Consider the following 24,570-nt stretch of genomic DNA (forward strand, 5'->3'; position numbering starts at 1 on the left):
ATAATAGATTAATATTGATTTGGGGAAATCTTCCAGACCGCCCCCCCATCCAAAAATAACTGAAAAATTGAGTGAGCTGTTAATCATGATTGATATTAATTTTGGGAAAATTCGCATTTCCTTCAGGTTACCGCTACAATACATGTCTGAACACCTCCCCCCCCTAAAAAAAAAATAATAGATCGACTTTTATTTTTGGAAATGTGCATCTTTTCCAGTAAAAAAAAAAAAAAAAATGGAGACCTTAATCAAGAATTATATTAATTTAGGGAAATGTGCAGTTCTCTAAAAAAATAATAATAATAATTGCATGTAAGGCTCTTTTAATAATCGTCTTGTCCTTTCAATTATGTGTCATGTAACCCATCAAGAAAATTCAACGAAAATCTCTTTGTTGTCTCATGTTTAATTACACACATAAAAATAGCACTATTTACATTTTTCCTCTTTGTATTTACAAACAAATGTTCTCAGTTCATGTTCGACACCGTCACGAAAAGCAGTTTTGCAGCAAAACGTCGTTTTTATTGTCCTGTCCACGCGGGGGCGCCGTCTCGCTGCACGAGAAGCAGGTGTGCAACGCTTGTCTTCTTCTCGGCTTTGTGAAGTAGCGGCTCGGCTCCCTGTGTCGTCAAGAAGCGGCCACTAGTCGCGGGTTCACATGTGTCTCTTCATGTGCAAGGCCAGGTGGTCCGAGCGGGAGAAAGCGCGCTCGCACAGGTGACACTGGAAGGGGCGGTGCCCGGTGTGCTTGCGGAAGTGACGTGTCAGCTCGTCCGAGCGGGCGAACTTCCAGCCGCAACCTTCCCACGTGCAGTGATAGGGCTTTTCTCCTAGGAAAAACAAACCAAAGAAAGCCCGTAAGTATCATGTACGGACGGCAGAAGTGATCGGCGGCCATCTTGCGACAGAGAACTTCACAGCATGGGTAAAGTGAGTGATTTTGAACGTTCTTACCTAGATTCCAAATAAATTGGACGTCTATCACAGTCAATGGCAACAAATAAGGTTTTGTTTTTTTATTATTATTATTTAGAAAAGTTAACCACTCACTATCCTTTAAAGATGTTTTTTTATGATTTAGAAATATTTGTTTTTAATCTGGGAAAATATGTTTAAAAATTATAATCTTGAACCCCATAATCTGGAAATCTCACAGGAATATAAAATTATTTGTAATGTTTTTTTTTTTTTTTTTTAACTGCTTTAATGTACTCATTGGCGGCCATCTTGCAACAGGACTTTTTCGCATGGGTTAAGCGAGTGGTTTTGTACGTTCTTAACTCATGTTCCAAAAGGATTTTTTTTTTTTTTTTTTTTAATCTCAAAGCGAAAAAGATTTATCTTGGAAAATCAGATTTTGCAATTATTCAGATTTTTTTGTAACCACAAAAATTTAATTATCCATTAAAGAAGAAACTTTATTATTTTATTCTGGTTTTTTGTATAAAAAATAATTTCGATTTAATCTTGTAAAATCTGGAAATTTCATAGGAATACAACTTCAAAATATTAGTAAATATATATATATATATATATTTTAACAGCGGTAATGTTATTTCATAAATGTACTAATTGGCAGCCATCTTGCAACAGAGGATTTCTCTGCATGGGTTAAGTCAATGATTTCCTATGTTTTTAACTCATTTCTTTCACCATCAATGGCAACAAATAAGTTATATAAAATTATTGATTAAAAAGAAAAAAATGAAAGGTCACAAGATTTATCTTTAAACATTTTTTTAAACAAAACTACACATTAAAAAATATTTAGAAGGTATTGTTTTTTTTTTAACCTTTAGAGAAGAAATTTAAGATATTTTTTTAAAATCTAATTTATAGTTAGTTTTTTCAAACTTCGGGAAAGTATTCATATTTATAAAACTATTACATATTTTTATATAAAAGGGTTTTCTTGTATTGAATAAATATATCACATAGAAATATAACCAAGAATAAACATATATATATATATATTTTTTAACTGTTTTAATGTTATTTCATGGATGTACACAATGGCTGCCATTGACAGCGATAGACGTCCAATCTGTTTAAACTGGGAGAAAAAAACGCATTGATTGCGATAATAGTAATGATTACCTCGTTTATTTTTTTATAAATTAAAAATACAAACAAGGGGGGGGAAAATTCTTGTCATTCGTTATTTTTTTAAAACATCTTAAAGAAAAGCAAAGGAATAAAATAAATAAAAAATAATTTAATTAAAAACATTCTCTTAATCCATTTTTTGTGTATGTGTTCAAGAGATTTCTTTAAATATGACTGCATAACAAAGAGTTAAACATTTTTCTCCATTTTTTTTTAATTTAAAAAGTCCTTATTACATTGTTGTAAGTTAACAAAACAAAAAAACTACATTTTTGGGGGATTTTTTGCATTTTCTGACTATAAATCAAAATGGATTAGACGCATATAGCTGTCAATGGCAATGAGTGAGTTAAGTGCACAAAAATTTACTGCCTTTTAACTTGAATAGAAGAATTATTAAAATACAAACTATTTCAAAGTACACACAACATTGTCTATAATGCTACGTGTATTGAACAGCCCTGTCTCAAAATGACCGCCGAGTGACGACGCCCGTCCCGCTTGGCTTGGCTTAATCCAGCTTACCTGTATGCGTTCTCAGGTGCGCCTTGAGGTGTGAGCTCTTAGTGTACGTCTTTCCGCATCCGGCGTAGGTGCACGAGTGGGTGGCGTTGCGTTTGCGGGGCCAGGAACGCCGCCCTCTGCGGGTCGTGGCGTCCAGCGGCGACGAGGGCGGTGTTGGCGGCTGCGGCGTCTCATATGAAGTGGCATAGCGGCACGGAAAGGGAAACTGGAACTGGCAGTTGAAGGTCAACGCGTCGTCGGGGCTGAGTGGCGGCGTCGGGAGTCCGCTGCCAAGGTGCGGCGAGCTCGTCGGTTGGGGTCGGTGATTGGATAGAGCGCAAGACCTCGCGCCGCCTTCCCGCTTCACCTCGAAGATCTGCGGGACGGCGCCCGGCGGCGGCCCGTAGACATCGGGCTCCATTTTGACACACGGGAAGGAACGTCCCAGGTTGGGGGACGCTCCCGAGGGGCACGCAAAGAAGCGTCCCCGAACAGCACTGGACTGGTACGCGTCTACGTCCGTGTCGCACCGCAGCAGCTCGGCCATCAGGCTGCTGTAAGGCGGCGGGGGGTGAGGGGGGCACGCGGGGGGAGGGGCCAACTCTGGCAAGGGCTCAAAGTCTTGACCTCGGTACCCGGGCGCCCCGACACCCGCCGTCCGGTACGAGTCGACGACGTTATCTGTGCTGTGAGCCAGGATGAAGTCAAAGTCCAGGAAGGTGTCTATGTCCTCGTCCTCCTTTACGGGTCCCCTCCACACCTGTGGGAAAAAAATTTGGACGTCAATCTCAACAGGAAGTAACCAGTGAACAAGAAATTACTTGGCATTGCCCTAAAACCGTCTGAAAATGACCATAGATGTACAGGAAGTCAACAAGAAGTCACCTGTAAGAACACTAGAATACAAAAGGAAATGACCCAAAATGTACTCAAAGGGTCCCGGGAATGCCCCAGGATATAATCTTCTGAAAGTGACCCAAACACAACATGAAGTGACCCAAAATCAATACAAAGTGACACATAAGTACCCTTAAAGTAACAATGAAGTGAGCTAAAATGTACAGAAAGGGACACGTGAATGCCCCAGAACAAAATCATCAGAAAAGTGACCCAACGTCAACAGGAAATGACCTGTAAGTAGCCTAAAATTAACAATGAAGTGAACAAAAAATGTATAAGGAATCCCCTCAGCCAAAATCTTCCAAAAGAGACCAAAAATCAACAGGAAGTAACCCATAAGTACCCAAAAATTTTCAAACAAATTGACCCAAAATCATCAGGAAGTGACCCGTAAGTACCCAAAAGTGAACAATGAAGTGACCCAAAATCTACAGGAAGTGACACAGGAGTTCCTTAGGCCAAAATTAAAAGGAAGTGACCTGGAAGTACACTCAAATTCAAAATAAAGTGACCCAAAATGTAAAGGATGGTACCCGGGAATCCCCCAGGCTAAATTTCTCAGAAAGTGACCCAAAATCAACAGGAAGCTACCCGAAAGTACCCTAAAATTCTAAATAAAATAACCTAAAAAGTACAGTCAGGTACCCAGAAATCTCCCAGGCCAAAATCATTAGAAAGTGACCTGAAATGAACAGGAAGTGACCCAAAAATCAACATGAACTGACCCGTAGCTACCCTAAAACTAAATAAAGTAACCCAAAAAGCACAGTAGGATACCCAGAAATCCCCCCAGGCAAAAATCAACAGAAAATGACCAAAAATCAACAGGAAGTGATCTGTAAGTACCCTAAAATTCAAAATAAAGTAAGGTACCCAGAAATCCCAGAGGCCAAAAATCATCCAAAAAATGACCAAAATCAACAGGAAGTGACCCTAAGTTAACAGGAAGAGACCTGTAAGTACCCTCAAATTAACTACGAAGTGACCCAAAATGTACAGGAAGAGACACAGATACCCCCACAGGCCAAAATCATCAGAAAATGACCAAAAATCAACAGGAAGTGACCTGTAGCTACCCTAAAATTCAAAATGAAGTGACCCAAAATGTACAGGAAGGAACCTGCTAATCCCCCCCAGGTGAAAATGATCAGAAAATGACCAAAAATCAACAAAGAAGTGACCTGTAACTACCCTAAAATTCAAAGTGAAGTGACCCAAAATGTACAGGAAGGTACTTAGAAATCCCCCAAGCCAAAAATCATCAGGAAGTGCCCCGAAGTCTGCAGGAAGAGGCCTGTAAGTACCCTAAAATTAACGATGAAGTGACCCAAAATGTACAGGAAGAGACCTGTGCATCCCTCAGCCCAAAATCGTCAGAAAGTGAACTAAAATCAACACCAAGTGACCTGTAAGTACCCTAAAATTAACAATGAAGTGACCCAAAATGTACAGGAAACGACCCGTAAGCACCCTAAAATTCAAAATAAAGTAACCTAAAAAGTACATGAAGGTACCCCGAAATCTCCTACGCCAAAATCATCAGAAAATGACCAAAAATCAACAGGAAGTGACCCAAAGTCATCAGAAAGAGACCTGTAAGTACGCTAAAATTCACAATAAAGTAACCCAAAAAGTACAGGAAGAAACCCGGGCATCCCTCAGCCCAAAAATCATCAGAAAGTGACCCAAAATCAACAGGATGTGATCCGTAGCTACCCTTAAATTCAAAATATAGTGACCCCAAAATGTACAGGAAGGAACCTGATAATTCCACTAACCAAAATCATCAGCAAGTGACCCAAAAGTCAACAGGAAGTGACCTGTCAGTACCCTAAAATTCAAAGTAAAGTGACCCAAAACGTACCCAGAAATGGCTAAAATCTTAAGAAAGTGACCAAAAATCAAAAGAAGGTAACCTGGAAATGCCTCATAATCATTCAAAAATTTGTTCTGCACATAATCATTAGATGCAAATATTAATTATTATTAATTAAATTTGAAAAACCTAAATAACTAGATACGAGAATATTTCACATTTTTCCTCCCAGTCCAAATAAATTGCCATTGCAATTACCATCAATGTCTCTGAAAGATGATCATTCACAGCCATTTAAAAAAAAATCCCGTCCTTGTCAATGGCAGGAAACAAGTTAACAGACTATCAAAATAATGGAGTCAAGGAAAATGAATGACTTACATCTTCCTTATGCATGGAAAAAGTGGAGAAGGAGGGTAAAATGGTTCCGCTTGCAGCCATATTTGCTTTTATCTTAAAAGGCAAAACTTGTCAAAAAAGTTAGCCGATGGCGAGCCGTCCGCTCGCTCCTTTCGAGATGGAGAGCAGCTGTGGAATGTGAACAACTGTCTTCAACCGGCTGCTTTTATTCTCCTCCTTGCCGGGTTGACTCCGCCCCTTGACCGCGCCCCCTTTGCGGCCCCTCCTCCTCCGCGCCACAAATTGAGGCTGAAAGATGTCCAAACAAGATTTTCAAGGCAAGGCAAGGCACATTTATTTATATAGCACAAGGCAATTCAAAGTGCTTTACATCACATGAAGATCATAAAAATCACATTTAAATCAATACAATAATCAATACATAAATCATTTCAAGCAAGTTAAATATCAAAAGCTCCTCTTGCACAGTTTCAGATCATTTGTCGTTGCCCGCCATTGACAGGGATAGACGTCCAAAATGGTTATGAAAATGAACGAAAACAGATATACACGCTGTACCCTTAATAACACTTATAAAGTTGAGAAATAGCATAAAATAGCACTAATAATAAATAACTTTTTTTTTAAACTACGTCTTTTGATTTTATTTTTAAAAAAAATTAAACAGTTTTCTAAATGTAACTATTTTAAAATAAAATAAAGATATTTACCTTTTTATTATTTTTGGTTCATTTAAAAAATGTAAAAAAAATGTATACTAACTTTATATTCTCTTTAATTATAAAATAAATTAATATTCATTTTAAAGCAATAAAAATATACACTGCAGTTTTTTTTAACAACTTAAAAAATAAATTAAATAAAAATATTCACCCTTTTTTTATTTTGTTTTTTGTTCCTAAAAAATGTATAAAAAAAAAAAATAATAATAAGTTTACGAATAATTTCTCTAATTATAGAATAAAAAATGAACAAACATTTTAAGTAAATGATATTAATTGCAGTTTTTTCAATTCAACAATAAAAATAAAAATATTTACTTTTCTTTTTTTGTTCATAAAAAAAATGAAAAAAATATACTAACTTTATAAGTAATCTTTAATTATAAAATAAAAATTAAACATTTTAAATAACTGATGTTAATTGCAGGTTTTGACATTTAACCATTTAAAAAAGAAATTAAATAAAAATATTTAGTTTTTTTTTAATTCACTAAAAAAATTTTTTTTTAAATTCTAAATTTATATTTTCTTTTATTATAAAATGAAGAAAAAAAGAAACATTTCAAATAAATAAAATTATTAATTGCAGTTTGGAACAAGCGGAAGATAATGGATGGATGGATAATTGCAGTTTTTTTTGAAAATTTAACAATTCAAAAAGAAACTAAATAGAAATATTTACTTTTTCTTTTTTGTTCATAAAAAATATAATATATATATATATATATACACACACATATGTATACTAACTTTATAAATAATCTGTAATTATAAAATAAAAAATAAACATTTAAATAACTGATATTAATTGCAGTGTTTGAAATTTAACTATTTAAAAAATTTTAATTTTTTTTTACTGTTTTTTCATTTCTATTCATTAAAAATGTTTTTTTTTTAAAAAATCTAAATTCCTATTCTCTTTATTTATAAAATAAAAAAATGTCTAAACATAAATACTTACAACATAATAAAACTGAATTGCAGTTTTTTAAATTGAATTAACAATTAAAAAATAAAAATATTTTTTTTTTTAATTAAGAAATGTAAAGAAAAAAAACTAACTATATATTTAGTATGAAATAAGAAATGAATGAACATTTTAAATAGATAATATTATTAATTGCTGTTTTTGTTTTTAATTTAAATTTAACAATTGAAAGAAATTAAGTAAAAATATTTGCCTTTTTTTCATTGGTATTTTGTTCATAAAAAATACAAAAGAAAATATATACTATATAACTTAATGTTGTTTTTTTTATACAATTAAAAAATGAATAGGCATCTTAAATTAATAATAATATTCATTGCATTTTTTTTTTTAGAAATTTAATTCAAGAAGACATTTTAAATATCTAATGTTTTTTGTTTGTATTCATAATATAATATATATATATTTAAATATATAATTTTAAATAAATAATAATATTACTTTTTTTTTTTACATTTAAGCTAAATAAATGTTAAAAAAATAAATAATTTTAAAATAATTTCAATAAATAAGAATATTTCAGTATTTAGCCTTATGTTAACTTGTTGCCTGCTATTAAAAAAAAAAAAAGTCTGGTTGATTCTATCTACGGATAAATTAATCACGATTTATTGCAGGATAATGCAAGAAAAGAAAGAAAAAAATGATTCGGTGTTGTCACAATCCTGTTCTCCACTTTGTTTACATTTCTGATAATGTCCAACACGCAATTGGGCGTATGTGGCTGGGGACGCCGTGTACTTAGATTGTTAAGGAAAGTCGCTAATTATGGGATCGCTCGGCTAGCAAGAACGGCGGCCGTGCGTCACGCGCCCTACCGTGCCAACCAGACGTTGGCACCCGCTCCGAGGAGAGCCTTCGGGCTATGTGACTCAAGACATTGACACGAGCGCCATGTCCTCATTTTTGCATGCCAGGCCTAGTACCTGTACTTGTTTCTGATTTCCATTCTTACATTCGCTGGCAGGGCTACATTGGGTACTTGGACCAGAAAGCACTCTGGTACTTGCAAAGTGATTTCCTTTTAGGCAAATTAGACGTCTAAGGCGTCAGTGGCTAGCAGCCAATGAGTTCACAGCGTTTTGAGCATTGACCCAAGATGATCTCGTTATAACGCCCAAACTGCAGATTTGAAACAAACACGCAATGTTTGAAATGACATCCCGCCCACCAACAAAAACAAAAATGGAATGATAGATTAATCGGAATTAGTCGAGATTAATCTTAGGGAAAATTTGTGTACAGTCCCTGACAAAAGTCTTGTCGCTTATCCATTTTGTAGAAACAATTGCTGACTTTTAATGATTCAATTGGTTTCAGAAATGGTTCATAAGACCCTCCCAAATGATGTTGAATGTACAAAAATATATTTGCTTCACTGAAAAATGATTGATCATTTAATGAAGACATAAGGGTCAAATTTGGCAAGACAAAAGTTTTGTCGCCTACAGAAAGTAGTGTGAAAATTGAACAAAAAATGTACTTCAAATACAAAAATATGTTACATAACATAAGCCAATTAAGTAGTGGTGCTGTGAGATCCAAATTGAATATTTTGTATGACTTCCATGGGCTTCGGCAAGGATTCATACAATTTGTTGATGAAGTCATCAAGAAATCAAAGAAAGCAGTCCTCCCAGAGTTCATCAACATTCTTGGGTTTCGTCTTCCATGCTTCCTCTTTCATCCGGTGACTGGGCCGGCCAGTCCTGTAGGATCTTGATTCTTCTTTGCCTTGAGGAACTTTGAGGTAGAGATTGAAGTATGCGATGGAGCACCATCCTGCTGCAGAATTTGTCCCTTTTTATGGTTAGGAATGTAAGAGGCAGGAAGAAAGACTTTAATCACAATTAATTGACATTATGTTTCCCCCTTCCCCATCCCATTCATAAAATAAGATTAATAAAAGATTAATTCTGAATTTTTTTTCTGAACCCAAAAAAATAAATAAATAAACTACATTGAATGATAGATTAATCACTATTTATTGAGATTGGGAAAATATGCATTTCCTTCAGGTTACTTGTACAATAAATGTCTGAATACACCCCCGCCCCCATTTTTTCAACATTTTTTTTCTAGACCCACCCCCCCAAAAAATTTTATTTGGAGAATTGTGCATTTATTTACCCCCCCCCCCCCCCAAAAAAAAAAAAAAACCTTAACCACAATTAATTGAGAATATTTCTGAAAATTTTGCATTTTTTCCAGGTTCCTTCAGCAATAAATGTCTGCACCCCACCCCCATAAATTAATTAAATAATAATAGATTAATTCTGAATTTTTTTTTTCTAGACCGGACCCCCCCCCCCTTGCACACACACACCCACACACACAAAAAAGACAAATCACAATTGAGATTAATCTGGGAAAATGTGTGTTTTGCAATTACTGTTTGAATACCCCTCCAAAAAAATTTATTTGGAGAATTGTGCATTTATTTACCCCCCCCCCCCCCCCAAAAAAAAGACCTTAACCACAATTAATTGAGAATATTTCTGAAAATTTTGCATTTTTTCCAGGTTCCTTCAGCAATAAATGTCTGCACCCCACCCCCATAAATTAATTAAATAATAATGGATTAATTCTGATTTTTTTTTTTCTAGACCGGACCCCCCCCCCCTTGCACACACACACACACACACACACACACAAAAGACAAATCACAACTGAGATTAATCTGGGAAAATGTGTGTTTTGCAATTACTGTTTGAATACCCCTCCAAAAAAATTTTACTTTGGAGCAATGTGTATTTCATCACCCCCCGCCCCCCCCCTCCGAAAAAAAGACCTTAATCACAATTAATAGAGATTATTTTTGAAAAATTTCACATTTTTTCAGGTTCCTTACACAATAAATGTCTGAATACTCCCCCCAACCCCCCATTTTTTCACCATTTTTTTACATACCCCCTCCCCACACACACACACACACACACACACACTTCCCCCAAAATATATGTAACGAGACCTTAATCACCATTTATTGAGATTAATTTGGGAAAATTTGTGTTCTTCAAAGCTACATTTCTCACAAATATAAACCTATTTAATTGATAGGCTAAATAATCAATGCAAAATACATCCGTATTGACTTCTACCAACTCTCATATCTATTGGCTAACCCTAACCCTAACCCTAACCACTGTTCCATTCAACTTTTTTTTTTTTTTTTCTCCAAAAAACTACTAAAAAAACGTTTTAAAACTTCCAGAATAAATGTCTCAATTAAATTGTCAAATTTATTTTTGCACTTTTAATCTACAGTCCCTGGCAAGTCTTGTCGCTCATCCATTTTGTACAAACAATTGCTAATAACCTGACTTTTAATGATCCAATTGGTTTCAGAATCATTAAATGAAGACATAAAGGTCAAAAGTTATGTCGCCTACAGAAAGTAGTGTGAAAATTGAATAAAAAGTGTACTTTGACTACAAAAATATGTTACATAACATAAGCCAATTAAGTAGTGGTGCTGTGAGATCCAAATTTAATACTTTGTACGACTTCCATTGTCTTGAAGGACTGCATCCATGCGGTTCGGCAAGGATTCATACAATTTATTGATGAAGTCATCAGGAAGATCAAAGAAAGCAGTCTTGCATGCCTCCCAGAGTTGATCAACATTCTTGGCTTTCGTCTTCCATGCTTCCTCTTTCATCCTGTTCATATCTGGTGACTGGGCTGACCAGTCCTGGATGATCTGGATCTTCTTTGCCTCGAGGAACTTTGAGGTAGAGATTGAAGTACCATCCTGCTGCAGAATTTGTCCCTTTTTATGGTTAGGAATGTAAGAGGCAGCTAAGATTTGTTGATATTTCAGACTATTTATGTTACCTTCTACTCTGCAGACCTCTCGCACACCCCCATACTGGATGTAACCCCAGACCATGATTTTGCCACCACCAAACCTCACTGTTTTGTGGCGAAAGGTGGATTTTTCAGATGAATCTTCCATTGAATTACACCACAGTCGCCGCAAATATTGCAGGAGACCTACTGGAGCTAGCAAGGATCTGAGATTCACTCAGAAAACACTGAAGTTTAATGGTGGCAAAATCATGGTCTGGGGTTACATCCAGTATGGGGGTGTGCGAGAGATCTGCAGGGTAGAAGGCAACATACTGGTAAATAGTCTGAAATATCAACAAATCTTAGCTGCCTCTTACATCCCTAACCATAAAAAGGGACAAATTCTGCACCTCCATCACATACTTCAATCTCTACCTCAAAGTTCCTCAAGCCAAAGAAGATCAAGATCCTCCAGGACTGGCCTGCCTAGTCACCAGACATGAACAGGATGAAAGAGGAAGCATGGAAGACGAAACCTAAGAATGTTGATGAACTCTGGGAGACTGCTTTCTTTGATTTCTTGATGACTTCATCAACAAATTGTATGAATCATTGCCGAAGCCCATGGAAGTCATACAAAATATTCAATTTGGATCTCACAGCACCACTACTGATACTAATGTTATGGAACATATTTTTGTATTTGAAGTACATTTTTTGTTCAATTTTCACACTATTTTCTGTAGGCGACAAAACTTTTGTCTTGCCAAAAAATGTACCTCTTTGTCTTCATTAAATGATAAATCATTTTTTCAGTCAAACAAATATATTTTTGTACATTCAACATCATTTGGGAGGGTCTTATGAGCCATTTCTGAAATCAATCGAGTCATTAAAAGTCAGGTTATTAGGGCCCGAGCACTAAGCGTGCGAAGGCCCCATTGTTTTGCAAAGGATTTTATTTATTTTTTTCAGGCCAAATGAAAACGGCCAATTTGGTTGCCTGAACATGCACGAAAAGTCACCAAAATTTGCACATACGTGCGGAAAATTGTAAATTTGCATCATTTTGCAACGTTGCAAAAAAAAAAAAATGTAACAAAATGGCTCAGTGGCGCCCCCTTGAAATTTTAAAATTGGCCTATAACATTAGGGTCTGTCAGCGTAGATCAATGAAATTCTAAGTCTATACCTTGTCCAAAACCACTCCAAAAAAGCATCGGCACCCATATTCCAAACCCAACAGGAAATCGGTTATTTTGGATCGAATATGAAATTTTTAACGATTTACAGGGTGCACATTTGAGACCTTTTCGCCGAGGGAGTTAGTTGGATCATCTTTAAAATTGGTGAGACTGTTCAGGAGACATATGAGATCTTAAGTTTCTAAAATGGTGTGTTTTCATTCACGGGTCTGACCTGGGCGTGGTGCCAAAGTCGGCCATTTTTTCGGCAAAATGACAAATTCAGTAAATGATTAACACAACGTTCAATCTTTTTCATATCTGCCATGTATGTGCGGTATCCCACCCTTCACACGAGTGCATTGAAAGATTACCCATTAGACCTAGCCCCCCATAGTGAGAACAGGAAATGCCTTTTTTAACGAGACAGGTTCCTCCTCCAAGGGAAAAAAATCTGTGGACCTCAAACCTGCATCAGCGGAGCGTTAAGACCTGTGTTCAGGTGCCTGATGAAAAATATTGAGGTTTCGTTGAAGCGGAGGTGTCCAAACAGGAAAGTGAAAATGACAGTCAACAATTTGTCTCGCAAAAAACTTCGAACAGTCATAACTCGGCAGCTATACAACATATCTGCGCCAAACTTCCCGTGCTTGTTGAGAGTCATACCCTGAAGGGTCTTGTAGGGGTCATTTGCATCAACTCTACAGTGCCAACTAGTGGCGACAGAAAGGAGTTTTAAAAAAGGCCTTTCCTATTGGGTTTTTTCAACATAGTGCAATGAAATTTGGGGAGTCCATACCTTATGCCAAACTGTTCCAAAAAGTCTCTTGCACCCATTTTCCAAATCCAACAGAAAATTGGGTATTTTGGATCGAATGTGAAATTTTTATCCATTTGTAGTATAGTTTACATTTGGAGGCCTGAACATGCACGAAAACTCACCAAATTTTGCACATACATGCGGCTTTGCGTGGATTTCGATAATCTTGCCATGTTACCAAAAAAATGTAACAAAATGGCTCAGTGGCGCCCCCTTGAATTTTTCAAAAAGGCGTTTCCTATTAGGTTTTTTTAACGTAGAGCAATGAAACTTGTGCAAAACTGCTCCAAAATGTCTCTTGAACCCATATTCCAAACCCAACAGGAAATCGGGTATTTTGGATCAAGTGTGAAATGTTTTATCAATTAACAGGGTGCCCATTTGAGACCTTGTCACAGAAGGAGTTAGTTAGTAGTGGTCATTTGCATCGACTCTGTAGCGCCAACTAGTGGCAGCAGAATTTGTGGCCATTGCATGCTCGAAAACTCAAAACAATTTCTCATCCCAAAAAAAGAAGCGAGTTTAAAGCATGTTAGGTTCTCATTAGATGATTAGAGGGGGGCTGTCTGCCACCACCCGACCTGCGTGACGTCCGAGTTGCGCCAAAGTGCAAGGGCCCATTCAGTCCTGCTTGCAGGTCTAGTTAGCAATTGTTTCTACAAAATGAATAAGCGAAAAAACTTTTGTCAGGGACTGTATATTTGAACATAACTCAAATGATATTAAAATAAGCAATTAATATACAAACTTGTTAACAATCTCTTAACTATCCAGGAATGCAAATAATATAAACATTTGTCTTAAGACCTCTCAAAATTTTAAAGAAATGAATATAACATATATATAATAATATACAGTGCCTTGCAAAAGTATTCGGCCCCCTTGAATCTTGCAACCTTTCGCCACATTTCAGGCTTCAAACATAAAGATATGAAATTTAATTTTTTTTTTTGTCAAGAATCAACAACAAGTGGGACACAATCGTTAAGTGGAACAACATTTATTGGATAATTTAAACTTTTTTAACAAAATAAAAAACTGAAAAGTGGGGCGTGCAATATTATTCAGCCCCTCTACTTTCAGTGCAGCAAACTCACTCCAGAAGTTCAGTGAGGATCTCTGAATGATCCAATGTTGTCCTAAATGACCGATGATGATAAATACAATCCACCTGTGTGTAATCAAGTCTCCGTATAAATGCACCTGCTCTGTGATAGTCTCAGGGTTCTGTTTAAAGTGCAGAGAGCATTATGAACACACCAGGCAGGTCCGAGATACTGTTGTGGAGAAGTTTAAAGCCGGATTTGGATTTCCCAAGCTTTAAACATCTCAAGGAGCACTGTGCAAGCCATCATATTGAAATGGAAGGAGCATCAGACCACTGCAAATCTACCAAGACCCGGCCGTCCTTCCAAACTTTCTTCTCAAACAAGGAGAAAACTGATCAGAGATGCATCCAAGAGGCCCATGATCACTCTGGATGAACTGCAGAGATCTACAGCTGAGGTGGGAGAGTCTGTCCATAGGACAACAATCAGTCGTACACTGCACAAATCTGGCCTTTATGGAAGAGTGGCAAGAAGAAAGCCATTTCTCAAAGATGTCTCGTTTAAAGTTTGCCACAAGCCACCTGGGAGACACACCAAACATGTGGAAGAAGGTGCGCTGGTCAGATGAAACCAAAATGGAACTTTTTGGCCACAATGCAAAACGATATGTTTGGCGTAAAAGCAACACAGCTCATCACCCTGAACACACCATCCCCACTGTCAAACATGGTGGTGGCAGCATCATGGTTTGGGCCTGCTTTTCTTCAGCAGGGACAGGGAAGATGGTTAAAATTGACGGGAAGTTGGATGCAGCCAAATACAGGAACATTCTGGAAGAAAACCTGTTGGTATCTGCACAAGACCTGAGACTGGGACGGAGATTTATTTTCCAACAGGACAATGATCCAAAACATAAAGCCAAATCTACAATGGAATGGTTCAAAAATAAACGTATCCAGGTGTTAGAATGGTCAAGTCAAAGTCCAGACCTGAATCCAATGGAGAATCTGTGGAAAGAGCTGAAGACTGCTGTTCACAAACACTCTCCATCCAACCTCACTGAGCTCGAGCTGTTTTGCAAGGAAGAATGGGCAAGAATGTCAGTCTCTCCATGTGCAAAACTGATAGAAACATACCCCAAGCGACTTGCAGCTGTAATTGGAGCAAAAGGTTGCGCCACAAAGTATTAACGCAAGGGGGCCGAATAATATTGCACGCCCCACTTTTCAGTTTTTTATTTGTTAAAAAAGTTTAAGTTATCCAATAAATGTTGTTCCACTTCACGATTGTGTCCCACTTGTTGTTGATTCTTGACAAAAAATTGAAATTTTATATCTTTATGTTTGAAGCCTGAAATGTGGCGAAAGGTTGCAAGGTTCAAGGGGGCCGAATACTTTTGCAAGGCACTGTATGATATATAATTTTTTTTTCTTACTTATTACTGCCCTTCTGTCTCTTTAGTATTTTAAAACTGCCCCTTTTGTGTTTTTTCATTGCAAGGAAAATCACTGAAGACATTACTCCCATTTTGGGAGAAATTGCGAGCCTTATCTGACAGAATTGCAAGGGTGCCAATACTTTTGGCCTGCAGAGTAGGTTAATCGCGATTATATGAGATTCATTTTGGGAAAAATTTGCATTTCTTCAAAGTTCCTTCTACAATAAACGTCTAAATTACCCCCTGAAAAAGTTGAATGATGGCTTCATCGCGATTAATTGAGATTTATTTTGGGAAAATTTGCATTTCCTCCTGGTTCTTTCTCACAATAAATCTCTAAATGACTTCCTCCAGAAGTTGAATGACAGATTAATTGTGATTAGTAGAGAAATCATGACTAAAGAAATGACTTCCAGTTTCCTTCTTCTAAATTACCCCCCTAAAAAAAGTTCTAACAAACTGTTGCATAATTAACTGTTGATAAATTAAGATTAATTGCAGGACATTTTAGCCAGGAAGAAACGCCCCATTAGAAAAATGAACGTTCATTTGCTGCCATTCATCCTTCTCATGTGAATTTCATTATAAGTTCATCTTTAGTCATTTTCTGCCGTCCTCCCACTTCAAACGGATTGGACGTCCGTCGCTCTCAATTTCAGCCAATGAGGTAAAAAAAGAAAAACCCGTTTGGGACTTCTTCAAAGATTCTAACCGCATTCCAGTGTTCCTAACTGGTACATCCTGTTGAATTTTGGCGCTTGTGACACTTTGACTTGACTTTTTTTGTGGAGCTTTTTAGCCACGCGCGAGCTTGTGGCGACTGCCGGCCGAATGGGCCGGCGCCGTGCGCTTTTATAGGCGGGTTATTTTTGAACGCCCGCCTCCTGGCTTCTCTTTCCCCGTATGAGCGGGCTTCCTCAGGAAGTCCACTTGGAAGCGGGAAGGGGAGACCCGCTTTGGACCTCCTCCGAGGCCGGACAGAGAGGGAAAACCTGAGCTGCTTTGCCGTGACGTCAAAATGAAATGATGTGAAAATATGCTGAGATGAGTCATTTGAGTTGTGACTCTTTCAAGGCATTGTTTTTGACAGTTTTGCCTTGTTTTTGCTAGCGTCAACTAAAATGATGTCAATCGTTTGTGCTGGAAAAGCTTTTGTTTGTGCATTTTTGTGGGACTGTAAATCTACAAATCTGAATAGGTTCTGGACAAGGATGGTGAATATTAGTAGTAGGCTTCTCTGACTACTCACTGACTACTCACATATTCAAAACTATGCATTTTTACTCAACCAATATTTAGAAAAAATTTAAAGTCCAACATGTATACGTCGATCAGGTTACAGTTCTCATTTTTGTGGTACTGTAAATCCATAAATCTGAATACGTACTGGCCAAGGTTATTACTAGTCTCTGACGACTTCAAAACTGCATTTTTACTGTGCCAATATTTGGAAAAATGACTTAAAAGTCCTACATGTGAAATTTAATCAGGTTACTGTTGTCATTTTTGTGGCACTGTAAATCTACAAATCTGAACAAGTACTGGCCAAGGTTATTAGTAGTGGGCCTCGCAGACTACTTCAACACTGCATTTTTACTGCGCCAATATTTGGAAAAATAAATTAAAAGTCCTACGTGTGAACTTTAATCAGGTTACAGTTCTCATTTTTGTGGTAATGTAAATCCACAAATCTGAATAAGTACTGGCCAAGGTTGTTGAATATTAGTATTAGACCTCTCTGAGTACTCACACACATAAAACTATGCATTTTTATTGTACCAATATTTAGAAAATTTGAATTAAAAGTCCTACATGTGGACTTTGATCTGGTTACAGGTTACAGTTCTCATTTTTGTGGCACTGTAAATCCACAAATCTGAACAAGTACTGGCCAAGGTTAATAGTAGTAGTAGTATTTTTTTACTGTGCTAATATTTAGAAAATTTGAATTAATTGTACTACATGTATAATTTGATTGGGTTACAGTTCTCATTTTTGTGGTACTGTAAATCCACAAATCTGAATAAGTTCTGATATAGGTTAGTTCTTAGTAGTAGACCTCTCACACACTTGAAACTACATTTTTTTTACTCTGCCAATATTTAGAAAATTTGAATTAAATGTCCTCCTACATGTGGACTTTGTTCCTGTTACAGGTTTCAGTTGTCATTTTATGGGACTGTCAATCCACAGCTTTGAAAAAGTTCTGGACAAGGATGGTGAATCTTAGTAGTGGACCTCTTATTATTCCCATTCTCAAAACTATGCATTTTACTGTATCGATTTTTAGAAAATTTGAATTAATCGTCCTACATGTGGACTTTGATCTGGTTACTGTTCTCATATTTGTGGTACTGTAAATCCACAACTCTGAATAGGTTCTGGACAAGGATGCCCTATTTTGGTCGTGGACATCTCTGACTACTGATCAACTCAAAATGATGCATTTTTTACGATGCCAATATTTTTGAAAAATGAATTAGAAGTCCTACATGTATACTCTGATTCACATTTTTGTGGTACTGTAAAGTAGTGGACCTTTCTGACAACTACTACTTTTTACTGTGCCAATATTTTGAAATTTTGAATTAAATTTCCTTCATGTGGACCTTGATCTGGTTACAGGTTACAGTTCTCATTTTTGTGGAACTGTAAATACACAGTTCTGAATAAGTTCTGGACAAGAATGGTGAATCTTAGTAGTGGACCTCTAATTACTCCCATACTCAAAACTGCATTTTACTGAACCAATTTTTAGAAGAAAAAAAATGAATTAAAAGCCCTACATATATACTTCGATCAGGTTACAGGTTACAGTTCTCATTTTTGTGGAACTGTAAATACACAATTCTGAATAAGTTCTGGACAAGAATGGTGAATCTTAGTAGCGGACCTCTAATTACTCCCATACTCAAAACTCTGCATTTTACTGTACCAATTTTAGGGAGAAAAAAAAGAACTACAAATACAAATTTTCCCTCAATATCCTGATACAAACACGTAATCAACTTTTATTATGAAATCACCTCGACATTATGCAACATCATGTCCAGCTTCCAGTTCGTAACTCACCATAACTACCCGTAACTAACCGGCCTTACATAATCGCCACCTGACTTTTTTGACCAAAATATCCCAGTCTCCTCGCCCCACCTGCACGCTCATGTCGTGCAAAGTACTCATTAAGTAGTAACGATCATTAATGATTATAATTATGATGCCAAAACAATAGTTGATTATATTTATAGTGCCCTTTGATAGTGCAAAAACATCCTCATTGTTGACATCACCAACTAAACAACTTCCTTGTTTACGCGCACACAAATACATATTTTACAAGTGGAATAATTATCCGGTTTAAGAAAACGGCTGTTCAATGGCAAAAAAAGATACTTTTTTTTAATCTGGTAAAATGACAGCAAAAAATATCCCAAAAAAAGGGGGACGAAATTGGCAAATAAAGTAACACGTTGACCAAAAATAAGACAAAACTAAGTGTGACAAAGATTTTCTCATTTTTTGAAAAATAATCAGATTATTTGAACATTTTAACCTTTATGGCTTTTTCCCACTGGAAAATAGTAATATATACAGCTTTATGACATTTTTTTTTTGTATTAAATGTCTATGAATATAAATAATATATAAGTTAAAAATATATAAGAGATTTACATAAACAAAAATAAACATTTACATTTTTTTGTTAAATAAATTTAAATATTATTTAAATACAAATTTAGTTTGCTGTCAACAATTTTGATAATTTTGGTGTTTTTTCATTAAAATATAATAATATTTAAATATACACTGTATAATGGAATATTTATATAAATGTAACACCAATAAATATATAAATTTGAAAAATTATTTGAATATGAATTAAAATAATTTTAATTTGCTGTCATTTTTATACATGAAACAAAAAATGTGAAAAAGAAATACAGATTTGAAGCAGACATAACAAAAACAGTTACATCAAAACTGTTATACCATATTAAAATCTAACATTTTATATTTTTTTATTAAGAAATTAACCTGAGCATTTGAAATGCAATACATCTTTTTTTTTTTTTTTTTTTTTTTTTTTTTTTTTTTTTTAATAACACAAAAAAAGTGAATATAAAAACATTTTTACCTTTATACCATATTAAAATCAATTTAACATTTTATATATTTTTTTAATAAAAAAATTAACCGGAGCATTTAAAGTGCTATATATTTTTGGGGGGATAACATAAAAAATGTGAATTAAAAAAGTAAAGTTATACTATATTAAAATTATCATTTTAAATATTTTTTTAATTCAAAAATTAACCTGAGAATTTGAAATGCAATACCATTTTTTTTAAGGTGGGGATAACATAAAAAATGTGAATACCAAAAAATACCTTTATACCATATTAAAATTAATCTAATTTTTTTTCTTTAAATTAAATAATTAACCTGAGCATTTGAAATGCAATACTTTTTTTTGGGGGGGGGTGACGAGGTCTATGGGGGTAACATAAAAAATATGATCAAAAACTACTGTTATTTCATATTAAAATCTATTTAACCAGATCATTTGACGTGGAAAAAAATGGAGCAAAAAATATTAATAAACATTAAAAAATGTATATAAAATACCATTATATGAGATATAATTTCATCATTAAAATCATTAATGATACAACAAATATGAACCAAAAATTGAGTTAAATTAATATCTCTTTTTTAAATTAAGTAAAAATTAACCTGATCATTTGAAATACAATATTTTTTATTTAAAAATAAATAAAGTAAATAATATGTCAGTTAAAATTGTTTAGTTCTATAAATTTGAAGCAAAAAAAAAAAAAAAAAAAATACAGATTTCAACTAGAAAACAAGTGTTTGTTGCGGTGCCGATAACCTAACGACCTGAATTGAGACCACACCTTCATTTGGATGTGACTCTTTTAAATGCAATACAACACACCTAGCTTGTAATAACTAATATTTCTCTGCTGCCATGGCAACTTCCACTATGTGCGTGTGGATGTTCAAGTGCAATATCATGTTTAAGAAATGTACAACGTTTCCCGTGTGTATTTACATCACCAATACGCGCAATACATGAACATCTGCTTCGCGTTAAAGCCTCCGTCGTGACGAAACGCAGCCCGATACCGACGGCAGTCACGCCCCCGGTACGTCTCTCCGGAGTCGGGGGACCCGGTTGGCCGCGCCTCGCGCCGTCAAAAGCCCCTCCTGAATCCGACGACTTGAAAACAGGTTAAAAAAGAGGAAAATCTTACAAACGTACAAGCCTAAAAAGTAAAAGGGTGGACAGTTTTTAGTCTTGGTCTGTTGGACGATAATACTTATTATTCTTAGTCATATTTTAGTCATTTCAAAATGTGTTTGTCTTCTATGGGGTGCCGTTTGTAAAGCAGCACATGCTCAAAATTACGACAACATTTTCTCACATTTAGCACTACTCAGTGTGTTTAAAACGTGGTGTGAAATTTTTAGAGTCACTTTTTTTTGCACATTTACAACATTATTTAGCAACTTAAATATTTATTTTTAAATAAGAAGTTTTGGACCTGATTGTTTAAATCCAGAACTAAATATTTCATTTAAATCTTACATTTACAGTGCCCTCCATAATTATTGGCACCCCTGAAAAAGATGTGTTTTTTTAGCTTCTAATTTTTTTTTTTTTTCATTCAAATAATATGGGACCTTAATGGAAAAAAAGAGAAAAATCCAACCTTCCACACAAGTGCATTTATTCAAATAGTGCATTCAAATGTCCTGGTATTTCAAAGCATTGGTTCCCAGGGCCTTTGGAAGCGAAACAGCCCCACAACATCACTGACCCACCCCCATACTTCACAGTGGGTATGAGGTGCTTTTCAGCATGCACATCTTTTGTGGCACGCCAGACCCACTTAGAGTGTTTGTTGCCATAAAGCTCAATCTTGGTCTCATTTGACCAAAGCACCTTCTATTCATATGTGACGCAGCACATCACATGAGTGACACAACAAGTCAGTGCTACGATATAGGCTAACTACACATAAAATGTCAGTCATTGTGAACGTGACGGAAACTATGGCACATTTTCGTCTCGTTTTAGTCTCGTCAGACGAAGACTGGCATTCGTGTCGTTAATGTTTTAGTCTTTCAAAACACATTCTTAGCTCGTTATCGTGTCGTCATTGTCATGAAAAAAATTGTTCGTCGACAAAATATTTCTTTATAGTCCTTGTTGACTAAAACAATGCTTAGAAAGTTATGTCCATCGGTTATCACATGGCGTAGGTGTCTTTTTTGTCTTGTTTGTCTGTCCACATATTCTTCTAATGCACTCATATTTTAGATGTCTTTTATTGCTATGTTACACTACGGTTTTAATATATCTATTTGATGATGTACCAAAGCAATAGAAGCAGGTATGTCTACATGTGATTATTGATTAGCATGTTAGCAAAAAGAATATTTTGTGTCCACGCGCCATCCGAATGATTAGGCGTCATTGGCTCATAGCTCGCTCGCCGTTTGTTTTCATCAAGAGCGCCGCGCTTTTCCGAAGGCATCAGAAACAGCTGCGCGGGGTTCCCCACGGGTTGCCGTGACGACCGTCGGCCCCTCCACCATAACACAGCGTAGCCAGGGATTCTCACATTTCCGCAAACATTCCCTAAATTTATTACTATTGCGCAAAAAAGAGCAACAAAGTTTCATGCCATTTATTTATAGTACCCAAATCATGATTATGACATGACACCGTCATCAGCATTAATGAAAGCAAATGATATCACTTTTGAAAGGACGTAAAAGATCCGAGCTGGCCGTAAATGGAGTTAGTGACATCATTTGCCAGATTAATGACATCCGTAATAAGCATTCATTAATGCTCATGGCAGTGTCATGTCATAATTATGACTGGTTTATGACAGTCTTATGACGCCGCTGTCAAATAAAGTGTTACCAAATACCATAACAAGCAATTAATGAAACAACTGGAACAGTAACTGAATAAATAATTAGAACAGAACATGGATTTTGATGGTTATTTACATCTGTAGCACTGCAATGCATGCTAAGAGGGATGTGTTGCCTATTAACCCAAATAAATCAACAAATAAACTGCACTGGACTATAAATTGCAGGATTCAAAATACAAGGAAAAAAGTAGCAGTTTATAGTCAGAAAATTACGCCAATTGCAGAAAAGTTGCACTTTTTCTTCCTAGTTCCTTCTGTTTTAAACATCTATTGCCGTCCATGGTTGGCTTTGGTTTCCTCCTCTTATGTAGTGCTGAGGGAGTCCGTGCTGGACGTTGAGTATGCGTCGTTTCATTTTTTTTTTAATCTGGCGGAAGGGGAAACGCAAACATTCCCGCTGTCAATCAAACGGCCAGCGAGACCATTAGAGAGCATGAGCTCAGCTAGCTTGGCCTCGTCAGCTGCATGTGTGCGTATGTGTTAGTGCGCCCCTCCAAATGATGTAACACAGCGCCGCAGCGAGCAACACAAGTGTGGGAAACGAGGGAAACGTCCTACCAAAAGCACAACTACAAACATACGAGCTCTGCTCAAAATAGGTCTGAAATTCACATACATTTTCATTGATTTTCAAAATGGAGAAGTTGTGAAAAGCACAAAACTGATCAACTCACCAGTGTCCTCTCCAGACTTGCTTGTTTTAAAACACACGGTAAGATATTATCGGCTACCCAATTTTAAAATGATATCAGATGATATCGGCATTGGTTTTTCATTGTTTTGGGCCAATATGCATATTGGCGTCGCTGTCATATCCACTTATTGCCTGCCTGTGTTTCAGGTGTTTTGATACCCCCTGCTGGCGCTAAGTGTAATTACTGTCTGCTGACAGCTGACTGTCTGCTCATGTGTGGATGCATTACGATTGGACAAGCTAACATCTGCAGCCAATGTAGCATAGCGGTTCTTGCCATCACACCACTTTGTCTGTGCCTCATACCAGTGGTCCCCAACCTTTGTTGCACCACTGACCTGTGTGAGGTTGGCCTTTTTTTTCACAGGTCACAGGCATGATAAGTTCTTCCCCAGTCGTGAAAGGTTTCTTGGCTTTAGCATTACGGTTCGCCACGAGGAATTATGCTCTCAGTACATTTGCTTTTGTTGATGTGGTGGCCCTCACCAACCCCACGCTGTCTGTAACGGTCTGTAAAGAGGGATCATCACACAATAAATGTAACTCGTAGCATTAGCATTGCATTTGTGTTAGCATTAGCATTTAGCGTGGCGAGCATCGTCTTAAACGCTCAGGAATTAGTCATTTTTTAACTCTGTAGAGAGTGACCATCTTGAAATAAATGTAACTCGTAGCGTTAGCATTGCATACACGTTAGCATAAGCATTTAGCATGGCGAACGTTGTCTTAAACTCTTAGGAGATAATCATTTTTTAAATCTGTAAAGAGTGATCATCACACAATAAATGTAACTGGTAGCATTAACATAGCATTCACGTTAGCATTAGCATTTAGCGTGGTGAGCGTCTTTTTAAACTCTTAGGAAATAGTCATTTTTTGAGTGATCGTCACACAATAAATGTAACTGGTAGCATTAGCATAGCATTCACGTTAGCATTAGCATTTAGCGTGGCGAGCGTCTTTTTAAACTCTTAGGAGATAATCATTTTTTAAATCTGCAATGAGTGATCATCACACAATAAATGTAACTTGTAGCGTTAGCATTGCATTCATGTTAGCATAAGCATTTAGGATGGTGAGCATCGTCTTAAACTCTCAGGATTTATTCATTTTTTAAAATCTGTAAACAGTGATCATCACGCAATAAATGTAACTCGTAGCATTAGCATAGCATTCACGTTAGCATAAGCATTTAGCATGGCGAGCGTCATCTTAAACTC

General features: G+C 36.2%; 1 protein-coding gene across 1 annotated transcript; it reads right to left on the reverse strand.

The window, feature by feature from the left end:
* Nucleotides 1–339: 339 nt before the first annotated feature.
* On the reverse strand, nucleotides 340–5,856 carry LOC130919130 (Krueppel-like factor 2). The gene is made up of 3 exons (XM_057841585.1): nucleotides 5,711–5,856; nucleotides 2,635–3,373; nucleotides 340–833 (listed from the first exon to the last, which is right to left on the reverse strand). Exons 1-3 carry the CDS (start codon nucleotides 5,768–5,770, stop codon nucleotides 658–660), a joined length of 975 nt encoding a protein of 324 aa, XP_057697568.1. The 5' UTR covers nucleotides 5,771–5,856; the 3' UTR covers nucleotides 340–657.
* Nucleotides 5,857–24,570: the final 18,714 nt, after the last annotated feature.

This window comes from Corythoichthys intestinalis, chromosome 7 (assembly GCF_030265065.1).
Source record: "Corythoichthys intestinalis isolate RoL2023-P3 chromosome 7, ASM3026506v1, whole genome shotgun sequence".
NCBI classification, from domain to species: Eukaryota; Metazoa; Chordata; class Actinopteri; order Syngnathiformes; family Syngnathidae; genus Corythoichthys; species Corythoichthys intestinalis.

Coding starts and splice junctions, on each gene's coding strand:
- LOC130919130 (XM_057841585.1), bottom strand. CDS start 5,770: ATGGCTGCAAGCGGAACCATTTTACCCTCCTTCTCCACTTTTTCCATG. Junction 3,374..5,710: donor TTTCCATGCATAAGGAAGAT/GTAAGTCATTCA, acceptor TTTTTCCCACAG/GTGTGGAGGGGACCCGTAAA. Junction 834..2,634: donor GCACCTGAGAACGCATACAG/GTAAGCTGGATT, acceptor TGTTTTTCCTAG/GAGAAAAGCCCTATCACTGC.